The 18,602-nt window shown below is 39.4% G+C and overlaps 1 protein-coding gene across 11 annotated transcripts in view; it reads right to left on the bottom strand.

The window, feature by feature from the left end:
- The window catches only part of tjp1a (tight junction protein 1a), an 80,536-nt gene that overhangs the window by 13,509 nt on the left and 48,425 nt on the right, over nt 1-18,602 (bottom strand). For 6 of the 11 annotated variants that reach the window (XM_037248327.1, XM_037248333.1, XM_037248329.1 and 3 more), the window contains 14 exons: nt 12,651-12,707; nt 11,223-11,347; nt 11,039-11,141; nt 10,140-10,467; nt 9,865-9,971; nt 8,414-8,582; nt 8,121-8,253; nt 4,778-4,917; nt 4,363-4,468; nt 3,796-3,946; nt 1,935-2,043; nt 1,643-1,862; nt 519-703; nt 233-328 (listed from right to left, as the gene is read on the bottom strand). In XM_037248327.1, coding sequence (XP_037104222.1) covers nt 233-328; nt 519-703; nt 1,643-1,862; nt 1,935-2,043; nt 3,796-3,946; nt 4,363-4,468; nt 4,778-4,917; nt 8,121-8,253; nt 8,414-8,582; nt 9,865-9,971; nt 10,140-10,467; nt 11,039-11,141; nt 11,223-11,347; nt 12,651-12,707 — 2,029 coding nt within the window. Of the gene's footprint in view, nt 1-232; nt 329-518; nt 704-1,642; nt 1,863-1,934; nt 2,044-3,795; nt 3,947-4,362; nt 4,469-4,777; nt 4,918-8,120; nt 8,254-8,413; nt 8,583-9,864; nt 9,972-10,139; nt 10,468-11,038; nt 11,142-11,222; nt 11,348-12,650; nt 12,708-16,276; nt 16,484-18,602 lie in introns of those variants that run through there. The other 5 variants (XM_037248328.1, XM_037248330.1, XM_037248337.1 and 2 more) reach the window with 2 other exon arrangements.

Here is an 18,602-nt window from a genome sequence, read left to right as displayed (position 1 = left end):
AAGTCAACTAGTAAATACAGCAGTGTTAAAAAAAGCTGGAGCATTTAGTCAGAACCTTGACAATGTGAGAGCTCTGAAAACAAGGGCAATGACCCAACACTGATTTCAACATCTGTTCCGCGCAAGCTGATTCACAAAATACATTTGAGCACAAACTCAGATTTTAAGAATAAATCTCTTACACTGTACACTGTACAGAGGCGAAAAGGGGGACTGGTTGTTGATCACTTACTTGCTAATTCAAAGATATCAGGCTCCTCTCTGGCCAGCTTTTCCCTTCCAACGTCTGCTATTGGCCCAAAGATGACCACTGGCCTCAAGAATCCAGCTGTTTTTAAACAAGACATGAAAATTATGTCAATAGTTAATTAGATGAACCCAGAATTTTGTAATACATTTCGGTATGAATTAAAAAAAATAGACACCAAAATAAAATAGTGACATTCATCTGGTTGAAACATCACAAGCAATTCTAATACCAAGAAATGTGAATATTAATGTTCTCGACCTCTACTTACCTTCCCTAAGCACCACCCTCTCATAAGCAGGGAACTTAGTCTGAACTGGCTGTGCTGATAGGTCCTCCCTGCTCTTCCGCAAATTCCTCTTTGAGCTTCGCAAGCCACGGAATCGCCAGAAATCTGCTCTGTCACCCCCCGGTGTTTTGGGAAGAGTGTACTGTACACTGGACAGCTGCTCAGCCCTGAAGCAAAGAACAGTAGGCTCTGTTGTCATGCTTTGAAAATCATAACTCGCAAAACTAAACTTTATTCTACATTTCAAGGTAATTCTACTGTACATCTGAAAAACTACAATGACCAGTACTGCAGCAATAGTCCATGTAAAATTTATATATATGGATAGATATTTTTGGAACAAGGGTCTCCAACCTTTTTTCCACCGCGGACCGGTTCATACATTTCGTGAATCGCCAACTATTCAGTGTTACAACAATGACCGCGAGTCCAATTTTTTTCCCCCTTCAATATTGAATGGCTTTTTAGTCTTGCGGTTTAGCTTATGACACTCACAAAGAACTTATAATTTGTTGACTAATCAGTTTTGCAGGCATCATTGACTCATTGGCGAGCCGCTCGTTGTCTGTAGGAATCACCTGTCGTTGAAAATCCATATTTCAAGCGGGTCTTCTGGTATTCTCAGCAACTTTTTATTTCTTGGGCATAGGCTCTTGTGCTGACTCCGCACTGGGCCATTTCCGGATTGCAAACAAACGTTTCATATACATCTGTTCATTTTGCTTATTTGTTTAGCTTGTGGATTCAATATTGGCGTCACACGACAGAGACGACTTGACAATCGTCAAGAGTGAATCGGACACGGATGCAACGGAGAGAATCCTGCCACGTTTCAAAATAAAATATTTTTCAGCCTCGGCTAACAAAAAAAAAATATTGGACATGGTCTAACTTTTTATCTTTTTCTTTCATTTGGTTGTGAATCTACTGGTTTAGAGCGCAGAGATCCAGCAAATCAATTAAGTTATGTTCATGTTTCACAAAGTTCATGTCAATATCTGCAAGCATGATTAACCTGTTTTGAATACATAAAAACAACCTACATACTAACAAAACAAGTGCAAAGACTGCAAGTGTATTATCCTAAGGTGTGATCTGAGACTTACCTGTTCTTGTTGGGTATGATGCCCCTCTCTACCTCCTGATGGTTCTTGCCAATGCGAATAGCAAGCCAGGAGCCTAATTTGCCATTGTAGAGGGTGTCTACCACTCGGAACACCTCGCCCTTGTTAAAGCTCAAGCCATATGGGGACTCTTTTTCGTATTCAAAATGGGTGCGAATGTAGAAGGAGTCGCCCACGTCTGACTCCACTATTCTCCGATACACTGGTGATAAAACAAAATGACATTGTGATGCTGGAACAGATGGCTTATGTGTTTCAAGTACTAATAACTCACCATCTTTCTTCTTCTGAGCAAGGATTGTAACTTCCTCTCCCTTTGGGAGATCAAGCAGAAACAGCACTGCCTCTTCTCTAATTATATTGGCGAAGTCTACATTGTTCACCTACAGGTACAAAAACATAAAGTAGTTGTTTAGCACCGTAATCATTCTTAACAACTAAAATAGTTCATTGTCTTCTTAATTGGACATTTCATTGATGTTTTTTTGTTCCCCTATAGTGGATGAAGAAAAATCTACAGAACCTAGAAGAACAGTTTTTAAAAATGATCACTATTTTAAAAGTCTATATCTATTTGAATAAATGTTTGGACTGTTTTGCATCATGGGGAAAGAGCACTAAATTGGAAACCTGTTTGTCATCAGAAGCTATCAAATCCTCCCCTACGACTAAGCTGCCTCCCCCTCACGTCCCGCTGCCCTCCCAAACACAATAAGTGATGTTTATTGACTCTGCTTGAGGGCCAGCAAAGGAAGCAGAAACACATGGGCTGAATCAGTGAACTTCTGAACGACACCTTTATCCTTCCCAGAAACAGGACGACTTGATGTCTTTATCTCCGGTAAAACACCAGGAACAAAAAACAACAATTCGAAGATGGAAAACAATGTCCTGGAAGTCTTTACGTGTTTGTGCAGCACAATGGGAAGAACATGCGCAAACACAGAAAGTGATCTGTGCAGGTGGCGGGGAACAAAAGACATTGCATACTCCAGCTAATATAGGCGTTCATAAACAATTATATGAGCTTCAATAATAGTCCAAAATGTCCAATATGGCAGCATAGAAGGTATGTCGTTATTTTGATAATTAATGGGATTAATCCTTTTTCAGGTAATCAGATGCCATTGATATTTGCACTTTTGTTCTTTATACACACGGAATGATTAAATGCTAAAAAAGGAGACCGGTTTGTTGCTTTAATACGATGCGTTTGCCTGACAGAGACTTTCCCTAATACCATTATTGGAACACATTTTCGAGAATGTTCTAATGGATTTATGATTTCTTATGTCCGATGTTTTCATTGCTTTGACAAGCCACTGAATTATTTCATGCTTTTCAGCATTACAAGATTTGTGTGACAAATGTTGACTTAAATTCTGCAAGCATGATCATTTGGAACTTATTGCAGGTTGTACAAACAGTGCATTTGAGAACTGAACTCCATGGCGTCATCCAGTCAACTGGCGCTCAGTCAAACAGAATAACTGCTCAAGAGGTCAGAGCGCAAGAAACACTCCTATTGTTTGTTCATATTGGACACAAGGGGAGACTAACACAAGGCACAGCTAGGCAATGACTCACAAACTGACAGATCAAGTGCATTGTACTCTTTTCCCAGTACCATTGTTGTGATGGAGTCCAGTGGATTCATTAAAGTTTGTGTAGGCTGCTACCACTTGCTAACCACCAGCTGTTACTCCCACTATGATACAATTTTCAAAAGGAATTTGACTAATGACGCTTTCCAGAGACCGTAAATGTGGACCATAGACAACGATTCAGCTTCATGAATGAATGAAACATGCTTCTATGTAAGACAGTCCTCCTCAGCTCAGAGACAGATGGTTGGAGGATTTTCTTTTTCCTGGAACATTTCTGACTTGTTCAGTCCAGGACAGTGTTAAGAATGTTGTTAAAAAGACAGATTAGCCTTGAAAACCACACCACTACTTTCTGCTCTAAATGTTTCGACTCGAACGTAATTCATTCAAGTGACTGCAATGCCCCCCCAACCTGAAACCATGTTAAAATAGTAATATCAACTCAGTTCAATGATTTTTGCCCTAAGTAAGTGTGAATGTCAGCATGTGTGCATGTGCATGATAAGAGATTGTTGAAGTGCTTAGTACCCTGAGAATCTGGTCCCCTTCTTCCAGTCCTTCCTTAGCTGCAGGACTGTCCTCCAAAACTCCGGCTACAAAAATTCCAACATCGTTTCCTCCAGCCAGCCGAAGTCCGACACTCTCACCCTTTTTGAACTTGACCAGCTTCATACTTGGCCTAAAACAGAAAATTGGTGGTCAGATGGCACTTGGCAAAAAATGTGCATACATTAGAAAAGAGAATATGCAGGCTTAAATTTGCTCTGATAGAATCATCATTACTCTTCCATTAGGCAAGGACTGGTTACCTGTTTGATAATTTACCCTGGTTTAAAAAGGCAAATTTTCAATAACTGCTAAACCTGTGTCACCGGTAGTAAGCTTTTATTTATTTTTTTAAGGGGACTCCATAGGATTACTGTATACCCCAGTAATTCCCCCCTCCCCCAAAAAAAAGAAACAATATTTATTTTTCCATTAGTATTTTGCCATCAAAATGCTAAATTTTTTCCACTTTTATTTATTTATAATCTCGGAAGACAGTTGCTGATTCCAGGCTTGATTGAGCTTAGTGTGAGCAGAGAGGATATTGACCTGAGGATACTGTCATCATGAGCGGCGCTGGGCACAGGTGCATCAGAGGGGCTGACTGGCAGGTCCACATCAGGCTGGCCAGGCTGTGCATACACAGGCTTTGGTTCTGCCAAAATATAATCAAGAGTAACCTTCGTTAACAGCCTTCATTGAGAGGCTCTAAACCAGTGCTTCTCAATTATTTTCAGTTATGCCGCCCCAGGAACAAGAAAATATTTCACGCCCCTCCACCTCTCATTGACTATAAATAGTATAATTTGTCTCTAAAATTGTAATAAGTACACTTCTGCATAAATTGTATCCTAGTAATTAACATGTTCCCTTGCTGACAGGTTTCATGTCCTCCCGCCCCCTCCCCTTCTTTGCCAATGACAATACGGGCTTGAAGATAAAAGGGGGGAAAAAAATTATGTACCAGGCAGCGGAGGTAACTGACTGTCATCTCTGGAGCTGGTTTGGTCACTGCCCTGAGACAAGACACCATCATCAGTGCTTTTGACTGGCATGGACATAACAACTGGTGGTTTAGATCGCTCCTCATCCCGACTTCGATGGCTGAAAGAAACAAAAGGTCCCAATTACATGACTGAAATCTCAACAGCAGAATAACAATTGGAAGTTTCTTGATGTTTCTTAAAGGGTTGAATTTGGTAAATATAGATATAATTCAATCGCAATAGCAGAATCAGCAAGACAGAATCTGTTCTCTTAACATAAATGTGGTTTAAAGTGAATGATTACTGGTAGAATGGAAAGGTATTTACTTTGTACAAAGCATCAGAAAATAACCCACTCCCCCAATACAAAGGACAAGTCAACTTCATTCAAATTTCTATTCATTGTGGAAAGAACAGACAAGGTTGGACTGTACGTATGTCCGTGTATGTATTAGAAGAGAGAGGTGGGCGGCGCTGGAGGGGGTTGGGAAGAGTGTGAGGCCTACAGAGAATGGGCTGTGCTACTTAAAACAATAGTTAAATTCCAATCTCATCACATGACTGCACGCTGGAACACAGCACTTGAACTGTACTAAGAGCCCAAAAGAACTTTGAAAAGGCAGACTAAACCACGAGCTACAACTAAACCACTATTTTCATGTCATACTGACACAATTATATTATTGTTTTATATTTGTGTGTCTTTTACACCCAAGAATGCCACTCTTAAGCTATTTAAGACATCCTTTCCTCTGACCTCAACTAATTTTACACTGACCTGTTCATATTTGTTTGACATCAGAGTCAAGATCAACCACAACAAAAGTGTACATTATTACATCAACACAATTTCTTTTGGAGAAAAAGCGCACAAATGTATCTACTGCGTGTAATGCTTGAATGATTGAAAAACAGGGCAAAAGATGGACAGTGAGAGTTGTGGCTTGAATTATGATCAGTACAATGCAACACACTATTGAAGGAAAGCTTAACACCAAACAGCGTGTTTTTAAGAACACTCAGTTTAAATAAGAAAATAATAGATAGAAATAATAAATTTGTACTGTTAGCAAAATTCAAAAAGATGACATGAAAAAAAAAATGCTAATTACGGTACTCACACATATGTCTGGGTAAACTGCACCATGACACTTAAGTGGATCTGGAATGGAAGTCCGTGAGAAACACGATTGCTCCAACTCCCAAAATAAACCCATGCCCAATAGGAGATACTCTGTGTGGATGGGAGTTTTAAATGATTTGGCCCATTCAATAACACTGAAGATGTTTTGTCCAAAGGAAGAGAATGCATCTAAGCCCTGCAGCCAATCAGGTTAAGCAAACCATCTGTCCTCCGGCAAAGCACTGTGGGAAGTATGTCAAATTCCTTTTATCCGACTGTAACGGAGAGATAATAAAACATTCTCTTACATCACAATTTAGTGACAAGCATATTGTTATTCCCTCTTCCACCGCTTCAGCCATAAAAACATGGAAACTGGAATAAACTAAGACTTTGATTACATACAAACGACGACTTACTTCTAGAGTTAAGAATTCTATGGTACGTTATATTTACGGACATACGATTTGTGACCATAACGTCATCTATTGCAGTTTTAGCTCACTATTACAAATGTTTTCCTGCTATTTCTCTTCCTTCTAAGTTAGACCAGTCAAAAAATTTGAAGGGAAATTTCACAAATACAAAGACCATGAACATTAGAAAACTCATCGCCCCAAAAATTGCAATGAGAGGCGTAACCCCCCAAAAACTCAAACTCTACTTGCAGATTTTCTCTGCAGATTTTGTCTATTACGAGCTATTTTTAGAACATAATTCCCACAATAAACAAGGGACGACTGTCAATAAAACATATATTTATATGAAAATAAATAAAGGTTACACAAACAATGTAATTAAAAAAAAATGATGCATATGATAAACGATGTACCACTCTCAATAAAATAAACATTGTAATTAAAAAAATTATGTACATAATATCGGCTGAATATATTGTCATGGATTAGTATCACGTGAGTATACCATCAAAGGAAAATCGAAGCGAGCACCAGTCGACCAGCATTCTGCCCGCAAGTTCAACAGTTTGACTCAATACAATGAACTGTCAAACTACACTCAGCTGGTCCATGTCGGTTATCGACCTCTTGCTCTCTCGCACTCTTTTCTCATGCAGTGAGGCAAGGTGACTTCGACAGAATGTATTTGCAGTTTAGAAGCACATATCACAGATGAAAAGTTTCTAGCATGTTGATAAATCACTGCTATTGGGACATTTAAAAATGATCTTATGTCCTTTCCAATGTTCAACTACGATTTACTCTGTCTTCCATTAGGAAGTACTCAGCATTGGACTTGCAGTTCAGGCAACAAAGTGGACAGGACTCCCTTGATAAAAAAAAAAAGTTTGAAATAAATAGCCATTTTTAATCAAAATGCTACAGGCCTCTTTGTCCCACATAAGTGACCAGCCCAAAAAAAAAAGGAAAAAAAAAAACACTTCCTCCATGCTTACTATTGGATTCAAGCCATAATGAGTGTGACCATTTTCACACTAACTTCTGAAGAATACTGTATTGTCAACTGTGACTATAAACTGGCAACTGACTTACATGTCTTGTTCAAGCCAGGTGGTGCATGGCTGCTTAACAAAAATGACAAGCCAGTTTCACTCCCCAGTTTTGTTTTCCCATCTTCCCCGAAGCCGCCAAGAGCTGTGCCAACAAGATGTTTAATCTGTTGGTTTTTCACTATGAGTTTTAAATGCTTGGCACCAAACAATCTGATTTAAAGGTAATGATCTGATACGTAATAAAATCTCTTGGCAAGCGCATCATATTTTCTAGAGTATTTATCTTGTAAGCTCACCCGTGCAACCAATAATTTACATTACGTTAGTAAAGGTTATGAAAACTGTCTTGGCAAGATTAATGAGTTGAATAGAAGATGTTTATGCATGTTTTCACTGACAACGATTCAAAGTGTTTGGTTGCTTTTATGTTGGTTGAAATGGTTTTGCGGTTTAGTCAATCACTTTCAAACACAGCGGGCTAGTAAACAAGAAGATACCTCTTCCCTCGCTTAACCTTAGTCTGGGGGAGGCATATAAAAACACATTGATGACTCCTGGGGGAGTTTGATGGTTTATGCATGCATCTAGTGGTGGGTAGTCGGCACCTAACATGTAGGAGTGACGATGATGTATTTACATGCGTGGCAACGGGAGTGTGGATGTATCACAGAGCGGAGGTATGACAGATCGGTTTAAATCAATAGTTGGCCCATGATTACTCCCGTACCTGCCATTGGTGATCTGCCGAGGTGAGAGTCGGAGATGGTCCGATGGCTCATTCTTGTCAGGTGAGCGTGAGCGTCCCCGGCCACGGGATCGATTGGAATGGTCTGATGTCAGTGAATGTATTTCTGAAATGTCTGTGAAAGTCAAAACAGATTTTTATTGTAGTCAAGTGTTGAGGAAGTCCAACAGCAAGACATACACCTTTTATATAAAATAGTCTATTGCAAAAAAAACAACAACACACAGATACATCTAATTAGTCCCATGTTGCATCCTTCAAGCCTGTTATCTCACCATCTCTATCGGAGTTATTGGCTGACGGAATGCTGTCATCTAGGTCAGGAATGCTCAGAAGCGTGGCTCTGTCATCTCTCTGAACAACCATTTTTAGCTTGCCCTTTGAGCGCTCAATCAGTTTCTTGGCATCTATCAGTGATAGGTTCTCAGTAACTGTCCCATTGATCTGGTGAGGGGAAATGGATGGATGATCATTGAGAAATAGTATAATCATATGCAACATTTACATTGAGTGACCACATAGTAATTATTATAAAAAAGAATTGGAAAAGTTTCACCCTGACACCATGGCCTGCATGATAACATATCAAACATGAGAGCTGTATCTGTAAATTATCTTTTGTAAAGGGTACTAATACTCAGCTTTGATTGAAGCTTAGAGGCGTATTAATTAAGCAATATCTTGGTAATTAAAGCTATGAGGTTGCAGCACTGTACGACATAATGAAAAATTAAATATGTTAAATTATTAAAATTGTGCATTATTATCTTTCTAAAAACTATTTGATACAGCTCTTGTATATTACACAATAATTAAAGTAAGAATTAAAAAAATATATATAACCAGCAACATTCAACTCAACATACTACTTTCACATATTACAAATTATAAACAGCAAAAACCATCACCACAACCACATGCAAGCATGCTCGAGAGCATGAAATTGACTACCGTAATTTTCGGACTATAAGTCGCACCGGAGTATAAGTCGCACCAGCCATAAAATGCCCAAAAAAGTGAAAAAAAACATATATATGTATATAAGTCGCTCCTGAGTATAAGTCGCCCCCCCACCCAAACTATGAAAAAAACCGCGACTTATAGTCCGAAAATTACGGTAATAGTGGAGTAATAATTGAATAATAGTGGTGATACCCTATTATACACAATAGAACGTTTATAATAAAGTAATCTTATTTAATCCACTAGAAATGTGACAAGTCAAAGTTTTCCTATTCACAACACTCCAAAATTATAGGACACGATTTCAAGTCGCATTTGGAGCCATCAATATTTCCATGACAAACTCATGCATTCAAGTTGGCTATATCTCAAACCATTTAATTACTTTTTGTCTCCTCAAACAATCGCTTCAGGTGTTAAGACGCTCCTGTCAAACTGAACTTGATTCAATACCAATTCAAGATAAATGGGTGCAAATCTGTGCCAGGCGAGCATAATGATTGATATTTAATACGGATGAGATTTGGTGGAGGGGTGAAGGGGGGGGGGGGGGGGGGGGGGTTCTGATGTGTTTTCATGATAATTAATTACTGGCATCACTGTAAAAGCCGCAACACCTCATCGATCACAATAGCACAATGTTTAGTTTTACCATATCAAAAGTGAAGACTTGCAAACAAATTCATCTTCTTTCGCCATTAATAACACTACCAATGCAAATCTTTTACACCAAATGTCATGCAAACACTCTTTATCCTCTTACCTTTAGAACTACGTCTCCCTCCTGGATGTTTCCATCCCTGGCAGCAAGGCTCTCAGGCGAAATGTCCTTCACAAAGATGTGGCTGGCTAATCGCAGTCCATATTCTGCTTTCGGAGTTGAGATACAGAACAATCAAAACAGAACTGAAATAATGATTTTTTATTCCACAGATAATCATTAAACTCTGAATGCTCAGTAAAGCTGCTTTATTGTATATTACTACAATGTAGGTCAATTTTGTTGCTTTGCAACGTGCAAATTGTGTGTATGCTCACCTTCATGTTTCCGTGACTTGACAAGTGTGACCTTGGAAGGCCTGCTGGGAGCAGAGGAGGCTTGCGAACGTCGATCAGAGCGTGGTGAGACGCTCCTTTCCCGCGAGGCACTGTGATCCCGTCTTCCACTGCTGCTACGTTCACGATCGTGTTGCCGACTACTGCTCGTGCCTCCACTTGCGCCAGCATAGGCACTTTGCTCAGCACGACCACGGTGATGCTCATAGCCATCTTCCTCATCGCTTTCCCCTTCCTCATGCTCTGACATGGTCTCCCTGTCCCCTGGCCGAGAAACAGGGATCTGTACTTTCCTTTTCCTCCGAATAGTCTGAGAAATAAAAAATGGCAGTCTTAAGGCACAAAAAGTGGCTACTTTTTACACGGGCATCGCAGTGAAAAGGCACACCATCACCATGACAGTACAGAGAGGATTTATTCACACTGATTTTTTTGAGGAGGCACTTATAATTGAATCGCAAACAACATGCCGACATTATTGTCAATGTAAAAGCAGAAACTGTTTCTTTGTCGGTGAAGAATACAAAGAGAGGAAACGGGGGGGGCGGGGGCGAAAGAAGTGACTATGACTAAACACCTCAGTTTTTTTGTTTTTTTAATACATTATTTGGAAATTTTCCCAGAATGCAAATGAGGACTAAAAGGCTTCTGGTTAAAATGTTGGTTGACCTTTGTGCATTGCTTTTTAGACTGCCAATTATTTCTGATTCCATGTGGAGTCGTATCATAACTAACTACAGACCATTAGTAACTACTGAGAACTAGTTGCAGAACGACTGAAATATTATATTAAGTTGCGGTGACTCGACACGTACGACAGTATAAAAAGGTTGAAGAAAGCAGCATGCAAAACAAACATTCAATGTTCACATCATACTTACTATCTTTGCATTTTTGCCACTCTTGCGCAGTTGTTGTACAGCATACGCATGCTCCACATTGTCCATAGACACTGCATTGACCATAACCACTCGGTCATTTTCTCTGAAACATCAAACATGAAGATAATTAACACAGGGAGTGAGTGACATGTAAGTATGCTGAGGGAGTCTTGTGGAAACTTACTGCAGCAAACCCTCTGCTGGACCTCCTTTTAAAACATCAGATATCACAATGGACGTCTCCCCACTTTGAAAATGTGGGTTGTCTCGTCCACCTGAGATGGCAATGCCAAACCCAAACCCAGCAGCCTGCAGAGGCAAATTTAGATCACAATGTACAAATATGGCATATTATGTTCTTTAAAATGTGTATTGTTTGAAAAGCCCGTTTAAATCTTGTATGTAGGCAAAAAAAATGTAAGCCAAATAAGTTTGGAGAACACGTTTCCAGCCGCAACGGACAGCTCTACAGAAGCAGGCCATGTGAAGTAAACTCGCACCCACAAAATCAGCAGAGCCAGAGGGCTAGCAACCGCGACCAACAATGAGCTGCTCCTTTAGCCTCACTAAAGCTTCTACTAATTAGATTACAACAACCGGGCCAGTCTAGACAGGTACTCCAGTCAAGTTGGTCCCGGGGCACAACCAGGTCAACTAAAAAATATTGTATCGCTCACTTTTGGACACAACTATGTTCATTCTTGCTGTAAATGTTCAAGATGTTTACTCGATTTGTTATTAATTCAATGTACTAAAACATTGATTCAATGACTTAGCTGGGTCTTTTATGTAAATTCTCATTTCTTTTAATAACCACGTTTTGGGGACATTGTAATACTGTCAAATTCAAGGTAAGACATTAAGAAAGGCTGTTTTCTGTTCTAGCATGCTCCAGTCCAAAAAGCAAGCCCCATTAATGTATACTTGGATGAGCTTGGTGTGAAAGATCTTGGCTGGCCTGCACAAAGCGCACTGACCTCAGCCCCACCCAACACTGAACAAGAAAGGAGATGGTAAGCCTGGCCCACTCAGCCAATATCCATGACTTCACAAATGTTCTTTTCGTTGAACAATAAAAAAATATAAAACATTCCCAGAAATGCATGGAAAATATCTCCGGACGTTTAAAAGGTGTTAGAGTACAAAAAAAGAGGACTGAGTCCATATTTTCTGTTGGTCTCATATGCCTTGCTAATCAGCGGTTCAAACTAATTTTGTCTATTAGGATTCGGACATGTACTGTAGTGACGAGAGTCGACGTTAAAAGAAATCTGATCATGCCACACATCTTCCTCTTTGCTTTGAGCAGGAAGGAAGAGAAAAGAAGTAGATAGGAAGTGGATGCTGATGTCTTTCTTCCTTTAGTTTGGTTTCCTGCCATCTGGGCTCCTTGACTATTGTTCCAGCACCATACATCCTGCTCCTACAGCTGCTTCTCTCAGTTCAAGAAAAGCAGACATAGGATTGGGTACAGTACATGGGGCAATATAGAGGGAGATGTTTCGAACAAATGAGGACAACTTTGCAATTAGGACAAGATAAAGGGAATGTGAGTGGGGAAAGACAATAAAGGAGAAATGGCAAAGTGAATTATAGGGCTGTAAACACCTACCCTGTGAAGAGTCACTGTGTGCTGTTCCCATATGACCGTTTCCTCCATTGCTGCACTCTGAAAGAGAAAAAAATAAAACGTTAATTATACTATACATTAGTCCATGATTTAACTCTTGTCGTTTAAACCAAACGTCGTTTAAATCCAAACCCAAACATTGTTTATCTTAATGGAGGATTGAGAATCAAGACATTCATAAAAAAGTAAAGTCATAGGAAGAGAGGCAATGTCTTGCTTTATTGGCATGACTTGTGGGTCTGCAAGTCCTCATGTGAAAAGATTATGAATGACATTAAATGTGAGTAAAGAGCTACTAAAGATCGCGTGAGATATGAAAAGCAGAGTAAATGTGCACAAATTATTCTTGGCTGGGTCATACAAGAGAGCTGATTGGTTAATTTCGCAACTCATCTGTCACGGTGGATTAACTAACGCTACATGAGCGTCCCATCCACTCGGTTGCATCAACTGTTAACCGAGTTTTCCATATGACTGCATGTTTCTTTTGCTTATTGGGAAAGTTCAGAGTTCAGAAAAGAGCCGTTCTAACTTCAAGGGTCTTTGCTTGGACTCAGAAAATCGGTCTGAAACTAGCTTTTTTAAAAGAGTGGCAGTGGCTTGCCTAAATTGTTCGCTTTCAGCTGATGCAGCGCCGCCATTGTCAGATGTTTTTGCCTGTAGGGCGTGAGGTTACAGCTGTCTGTGGCAGAGAGCTGAGCACAATCCAACGTGGCAATAAAAAGAAAAGACAAACGCCACCATGCATGGCAGAGTGCACATTAACTTCCACTTCCATAATCAGGCCTCCAAAACAACACACAGCATGCTATAGTAGAACAATCGGATCTATCATCAGCAGCCGCCTATTCACTGCTGTCATTATCTTTTATTAATAGTGTTTGGTTGCAAATGACATTGGGCAACAGAAGGTAAAAAAAAAAAAATCCACTGAGCATGTATATATGAAATGTATATTTATATGAAAAATTCCTAGCTAACAACAGTGCCATTGGGGCTGCACTTGACCAAAGTTCCTGAAATTAATGACGTAAAAAAAGACACACTTTATTCCTAATTTAGTCACAGATCAGCTATTTAAGCAAAGTTTTGCAAGACTACTACACTGCTAACAGCTAATTTTAATCAGATAGCTTTATGTATCCCTTAACATATTTTTGATGCAGATTTTAAAAAATCACTTAGGTTTTTTTGTTCTTGCACATTGGATTTTTGAGATATTTTCATTTTTTGTTTTTAAGTTTGGCATATGCACAACACAGATATTACCATAGGTGGCACCTGTTGCGAAATGTAACGCTTAATTAATTCATAGATATTATTCAATTCTAACACTATATAAATATTATTATTACTGCACTTACTGTACATCTTGAGTTTTGGTGCTTTTACTCACTCATCATTTCAGTCATCCGCAACAAGTTGGCCCCATCCTATTGAAAACACAGTTAACCCTTTGACCCTAATTTCCATGGCAGCTCTGTGTGGATGTTATTTATGTCCATAATTGGCGCAAAGCTTGGGCGTCCCCCAAAACTATCCAGCCCTCTCGAGAACCCCTCCACTGTCTGCCACTACAACTCTCACAGTAATGCTGCCATTGTTCGATAAGTTCTGACCCATTTAGCCACTGCTCCCACTGACATTCCCAAACACTTTATTTCTCTCAAGTGTTTTGCCACATAATCAGCCATCCGTTCACTCATATCTAACTGTCGAGGCCCACGTGAGAAACAACAGGGTGATGGGTCATGGAGAACAGAGAACTTGAACGGTGACTTGTTTGGCAGAATGGTACGAAGAGGAACATTACATTTAATGTCTCACGGTGAACATGTTCTGTAAAGATGCCTCAAAGTGCATGCAGTTCAGTTTACTTGTCTTGTAAGAGTCACAGGTGCTCACCAAAATTGCACTTTGGACAAATATATTAATTTTATTGCTGATTCTAAACAAGATCAAAGGGGTAGAAGGTAAAAAATAATGTTCATATCGCATAAATTAATTTAAAAAAATTGGGAGGAATTTCTCCAAGACGATTAACAGAACAGTTAAGGGTGAAGCTTATCTAGTTTTTAATAATTCATCCACAAGGCCAGTTAGGGTTAGAGCTCAATACCCATCCCTCATCATGGATCAGTGAGTTTATCAATGAGAGAAAATCTACATACATTGTGATTTAGTTAATTCTGAATAATAATTGTGTGTTTTCACCATCGAGGACCAGGAGAAACAGCTGGTTGAAACCAACCATGTTTTAGCAAACCTTCCACAGAACTCAGAGCAAAGCTAATCATCTGCTACATCACTGAACGTTCATTGCTCAAGATTTGCATTCATATTCAATGTTCAACCCTATCCTGTAGCAATTGTGCACAACTCTGCTGACACCAGCAGGAGTGCTGTTGCTTCGGTTTGAATTCACTTGCAGTCCGAAGAGAAATTACAAAGGCGCAACTCATCCGAGACGCATTATTCTGCTAAACCACAATCACGTCAAGTCATTCAAAACATTCAGCGTTATCAGCGCACAGAAGTTAGAATGTCAATACAATAAATCTTTAAAAAATGGAAGCCGTTTTAACTCTTACATTCAAGATTCAAAAATGTGGTTTTGAACACGCCTGTTTTAGATCTGAGTCGGAATATTTTCTGAGACTATATCTTGCGCCATTGAGATTATAATAATAATTCTTCACTGCACTCTGAAATGACCATTAATATGCTGGTGAATTGGTTGTAAAGTATCAGGATGGAAAGCTAACGAAAGATGAGGCAAATGAGTATTTTAGCACTTACATTCATAAACATAACAAATTCTGCCATCTCAAAATGTATCAGTTTATATAAAAGCACCTATTTTGTTATTGGAACATTGTGGGTCACTGTAGCAAAAAAAAAAAAAAAATGCTTATCTCATTTTTGATATAAATAAAACCAAAAATACTAACGAGACAAAGGACAAAGTTCTTTCAAGTGACACAATAGTGTAGTGTGAAACAATAGCGTACTTGATGTTGCCCAAACTAATGGCAGCCTAGTGTATTTATACTTCCATATTAGTCAGGCTTCAACTATGGCCAGCAGGGCCGGGGGGCTGGGAAACAAAGAACAGCAATCAAACCACACATGACTGTGTACGTGTACACAGACACACACACACGCGCACACACACACGCACACACACACACACACACACACACACACACACACACACACACAAGGCATAATGTACAGGGTCCCTTTGTTCAAGCCTGCCTTGGCCTGGCCTCGCCTGATACACAGTCTGATACAGATAATAAGAAGTCACTCCAACTCTTCAAAGGCTAATCCACTCATTTTGGCCATACTGATGAAGTGAATGGAAGATTAGTGATGATATGGACAACAATAATCTGCTGAAGAGAGCCATGAAAACTTTTGGAATGCAGTATACGACTCCACTGTAACACCCGCAAAATGGCGTCGCCAAAGTCAACTAACTTGAAAGCACTCAAAAGGCAAAATTGATTGATGATTTTGCTTTCACATCAAAGCAACTTTTTATTAAAATCAAATTGAAAGGTACTAATGGCAACATCCTAATATCTAAGTAGCCCATTACTCACCTATCTTGCATCTTCTTTGCTGAACCACAGGACTGATTCAAAATTGCAGGAAAAATTAAATAGAGATCAATAAAAATCATTAACCACATCGCTCTTTTTTTTGCATTTTTCAATATTGACTAGGATCCGACCATGCGTCTTCTAGAGAAGGACAAGAAAGTGGTAAAGCCTTTCCAATGGTTTAGATCAGTGTTCCTGCACTCCTTGACAGCCCGAGGCAGGATGTAAGCGAGAACAGCCACAGCACCCACAGGAAAACACGCAGTTTCCTGTTTGCAGGAAATCGCTTCAACTTCCACTGAAAAGTTTAAAATTCCTCCTTATATAGCTCAACTAATCTCATGGCCTCATCACTTCAAGCAGCTTCAGCAGTTGTTTCCACCATATAGAAATCTTAAATTTCTGCAGAATAGTCAAGTAAAGTATACATACAAAACGTGGGCAGGGGGAATATCATAATTTTCATTTTTAGACTGACAACTACAACAAAAACTGACACCCTTCATCAGCTTTGAAGGAAGGGAATGTCAGTATGCCACATTTATAATACGGACAAGAAAGAAATTCATTGTATCATTATCATACGATTTACAACTGTATCCAACTGAATTAAATTGTTCCGCTTTAAAATCAAACCGTCCTTGACCCGTATTGTTGAAATATCTGTTGAATCCTCTTTTAACGGACTGATGCACAACCCTAATATAAGTAATAACCCTAATATATACTAGGGATGTAACAAGGTTAGCCAGACTTTACGATTGGTGATAGATTATCGGCCGGGCTGATTATCGGCGCCGCTATTCGGCATTATGCCGATTATCGGCATCGTCCTTTTTTATTCACCCTGCAGCTAATAATTGAGCATTTAAAATCGGGTCGGGGTGAATAGTTTCCGCTATGGCTATTGTACTTTTTTCCAGCTGTACAGTAGTTACATTAAGCATATTTAACGTTGCATCTTAGTTTTGAATGATAAAGTCTTTCCTATCACATGTTGTTAAAACATGACATTTCAATTTAGATATTTTCACATTCACTTTTACTTTCAGTTAACTTTATAGGAGATGCTGCACTTAGTAAACTTTAAGCATAAAAAAAATGACAGATCCAGCAATATGCAAATCTACGGGTGCTGAACTGCAATTATGAGAGGCACACTGGGGTGGGAAAAGGGAGAATACCATCAGCGCAGTGTAAACTGACTACTTTATATTGTAGCAAAGTGTCATTTAATAGTCACAATAAGCACAGAAGGCGTTAACAATAAATCATGACATAGTTCCTCTCTAGTATGCCATTCAGTAACCAACACAGACTATCATATCGAAAGCTCGGATGGACAGAGGCCATTTTTAGAGCAGGTTTTGTGACTGCGATGCGGTATAGAGGACAGCCAGAACTGTGCATACACATGAATGAGTAGATGAGGGCAAAACGCCAATAGGCAGATGACAATGATGATGATGGTGATGATGTGGCTAAGTACTGATGCAGTGTTGTGCTGGCATGATTTAATATGCTTGAGTTAATTAGTCTCAAAGAGCAACTCTACTCTGTCATATATCTCTATGAAAAGCCCCACAAGGAGCCCCTTCAGCAGAACAAACACATTTACACACCTCTGACTGAAAACTATCTGATAAATGTTTGCTGCTGGAGTGGTGAGGCTAGGAATAAAATACAAAACCTTTAATCCAGGCTTTTGGATTAAAACGTTAATCTGAGCCATGCTTTCCTCTGAAGACTATTGCTGCTGCTGCTGCTGTCTCATGACAGCAGACGCGGGAAAATAAATAGAAGGATGGATGGACCGAGGGCTTGCTGGATGCAAAACGGGAGACCACTGTCATGTCTGTGTATCCGATTCTCACAGTACATTGCCACATTCAGGAAGACGTGCCTCAGTCGCAGCTGCATGCCAACCATTTGAGAAGGAACATATTTTTCGCACCCTCAAGTACAGCTCGGTCATACGGTTTCAAATACAATATCCATTTTTATTCCTACAATCATTTGCATACCCAATTTCAATTGAGCATTCACCCTTCGCTTTTAGAAAAAGCAAATGACAATGACATTATTCAGAAAGGGTTAGATTCCCCCCCCCCCCTTCTTTATGTCTCCTGATGTTAAACAAGCTATGAATGACTTCTTTGTTTTTTTTCTAAGCATTCGCTTATGTCAATTTTCAGACAAAACACCCAGAAATAAATATTTGTTAAAAGCGTAAAGGCGTAAAGTGTAAAAGCGATCTTTAAATATGTAGGATTGTAAATGTTGAGCAATTGAACATAAAATGAAGGGCGAAACTGCCTGCTTCTGC

The sequence above is a fragment of the Syngnathus acus genome, chromosome 3 (genome assembly GCF_901709675.1).
Source record: "Syngnathus acus chromosome 3, fSynAcu1.2, whole genome shotgun sequence".
Lineage (NCBI taxonomy): Eukaryota > Metazoa > Chordata > Actinopteri > Syngnathiformes > Syngnathidae > Syngnathus > Syngnathus acus.
The sequence above is the reverse complement of the archived record's forward strand: the minus strand, read 5'-3'. Positions and strand labels throughout refer to the sequence as shown.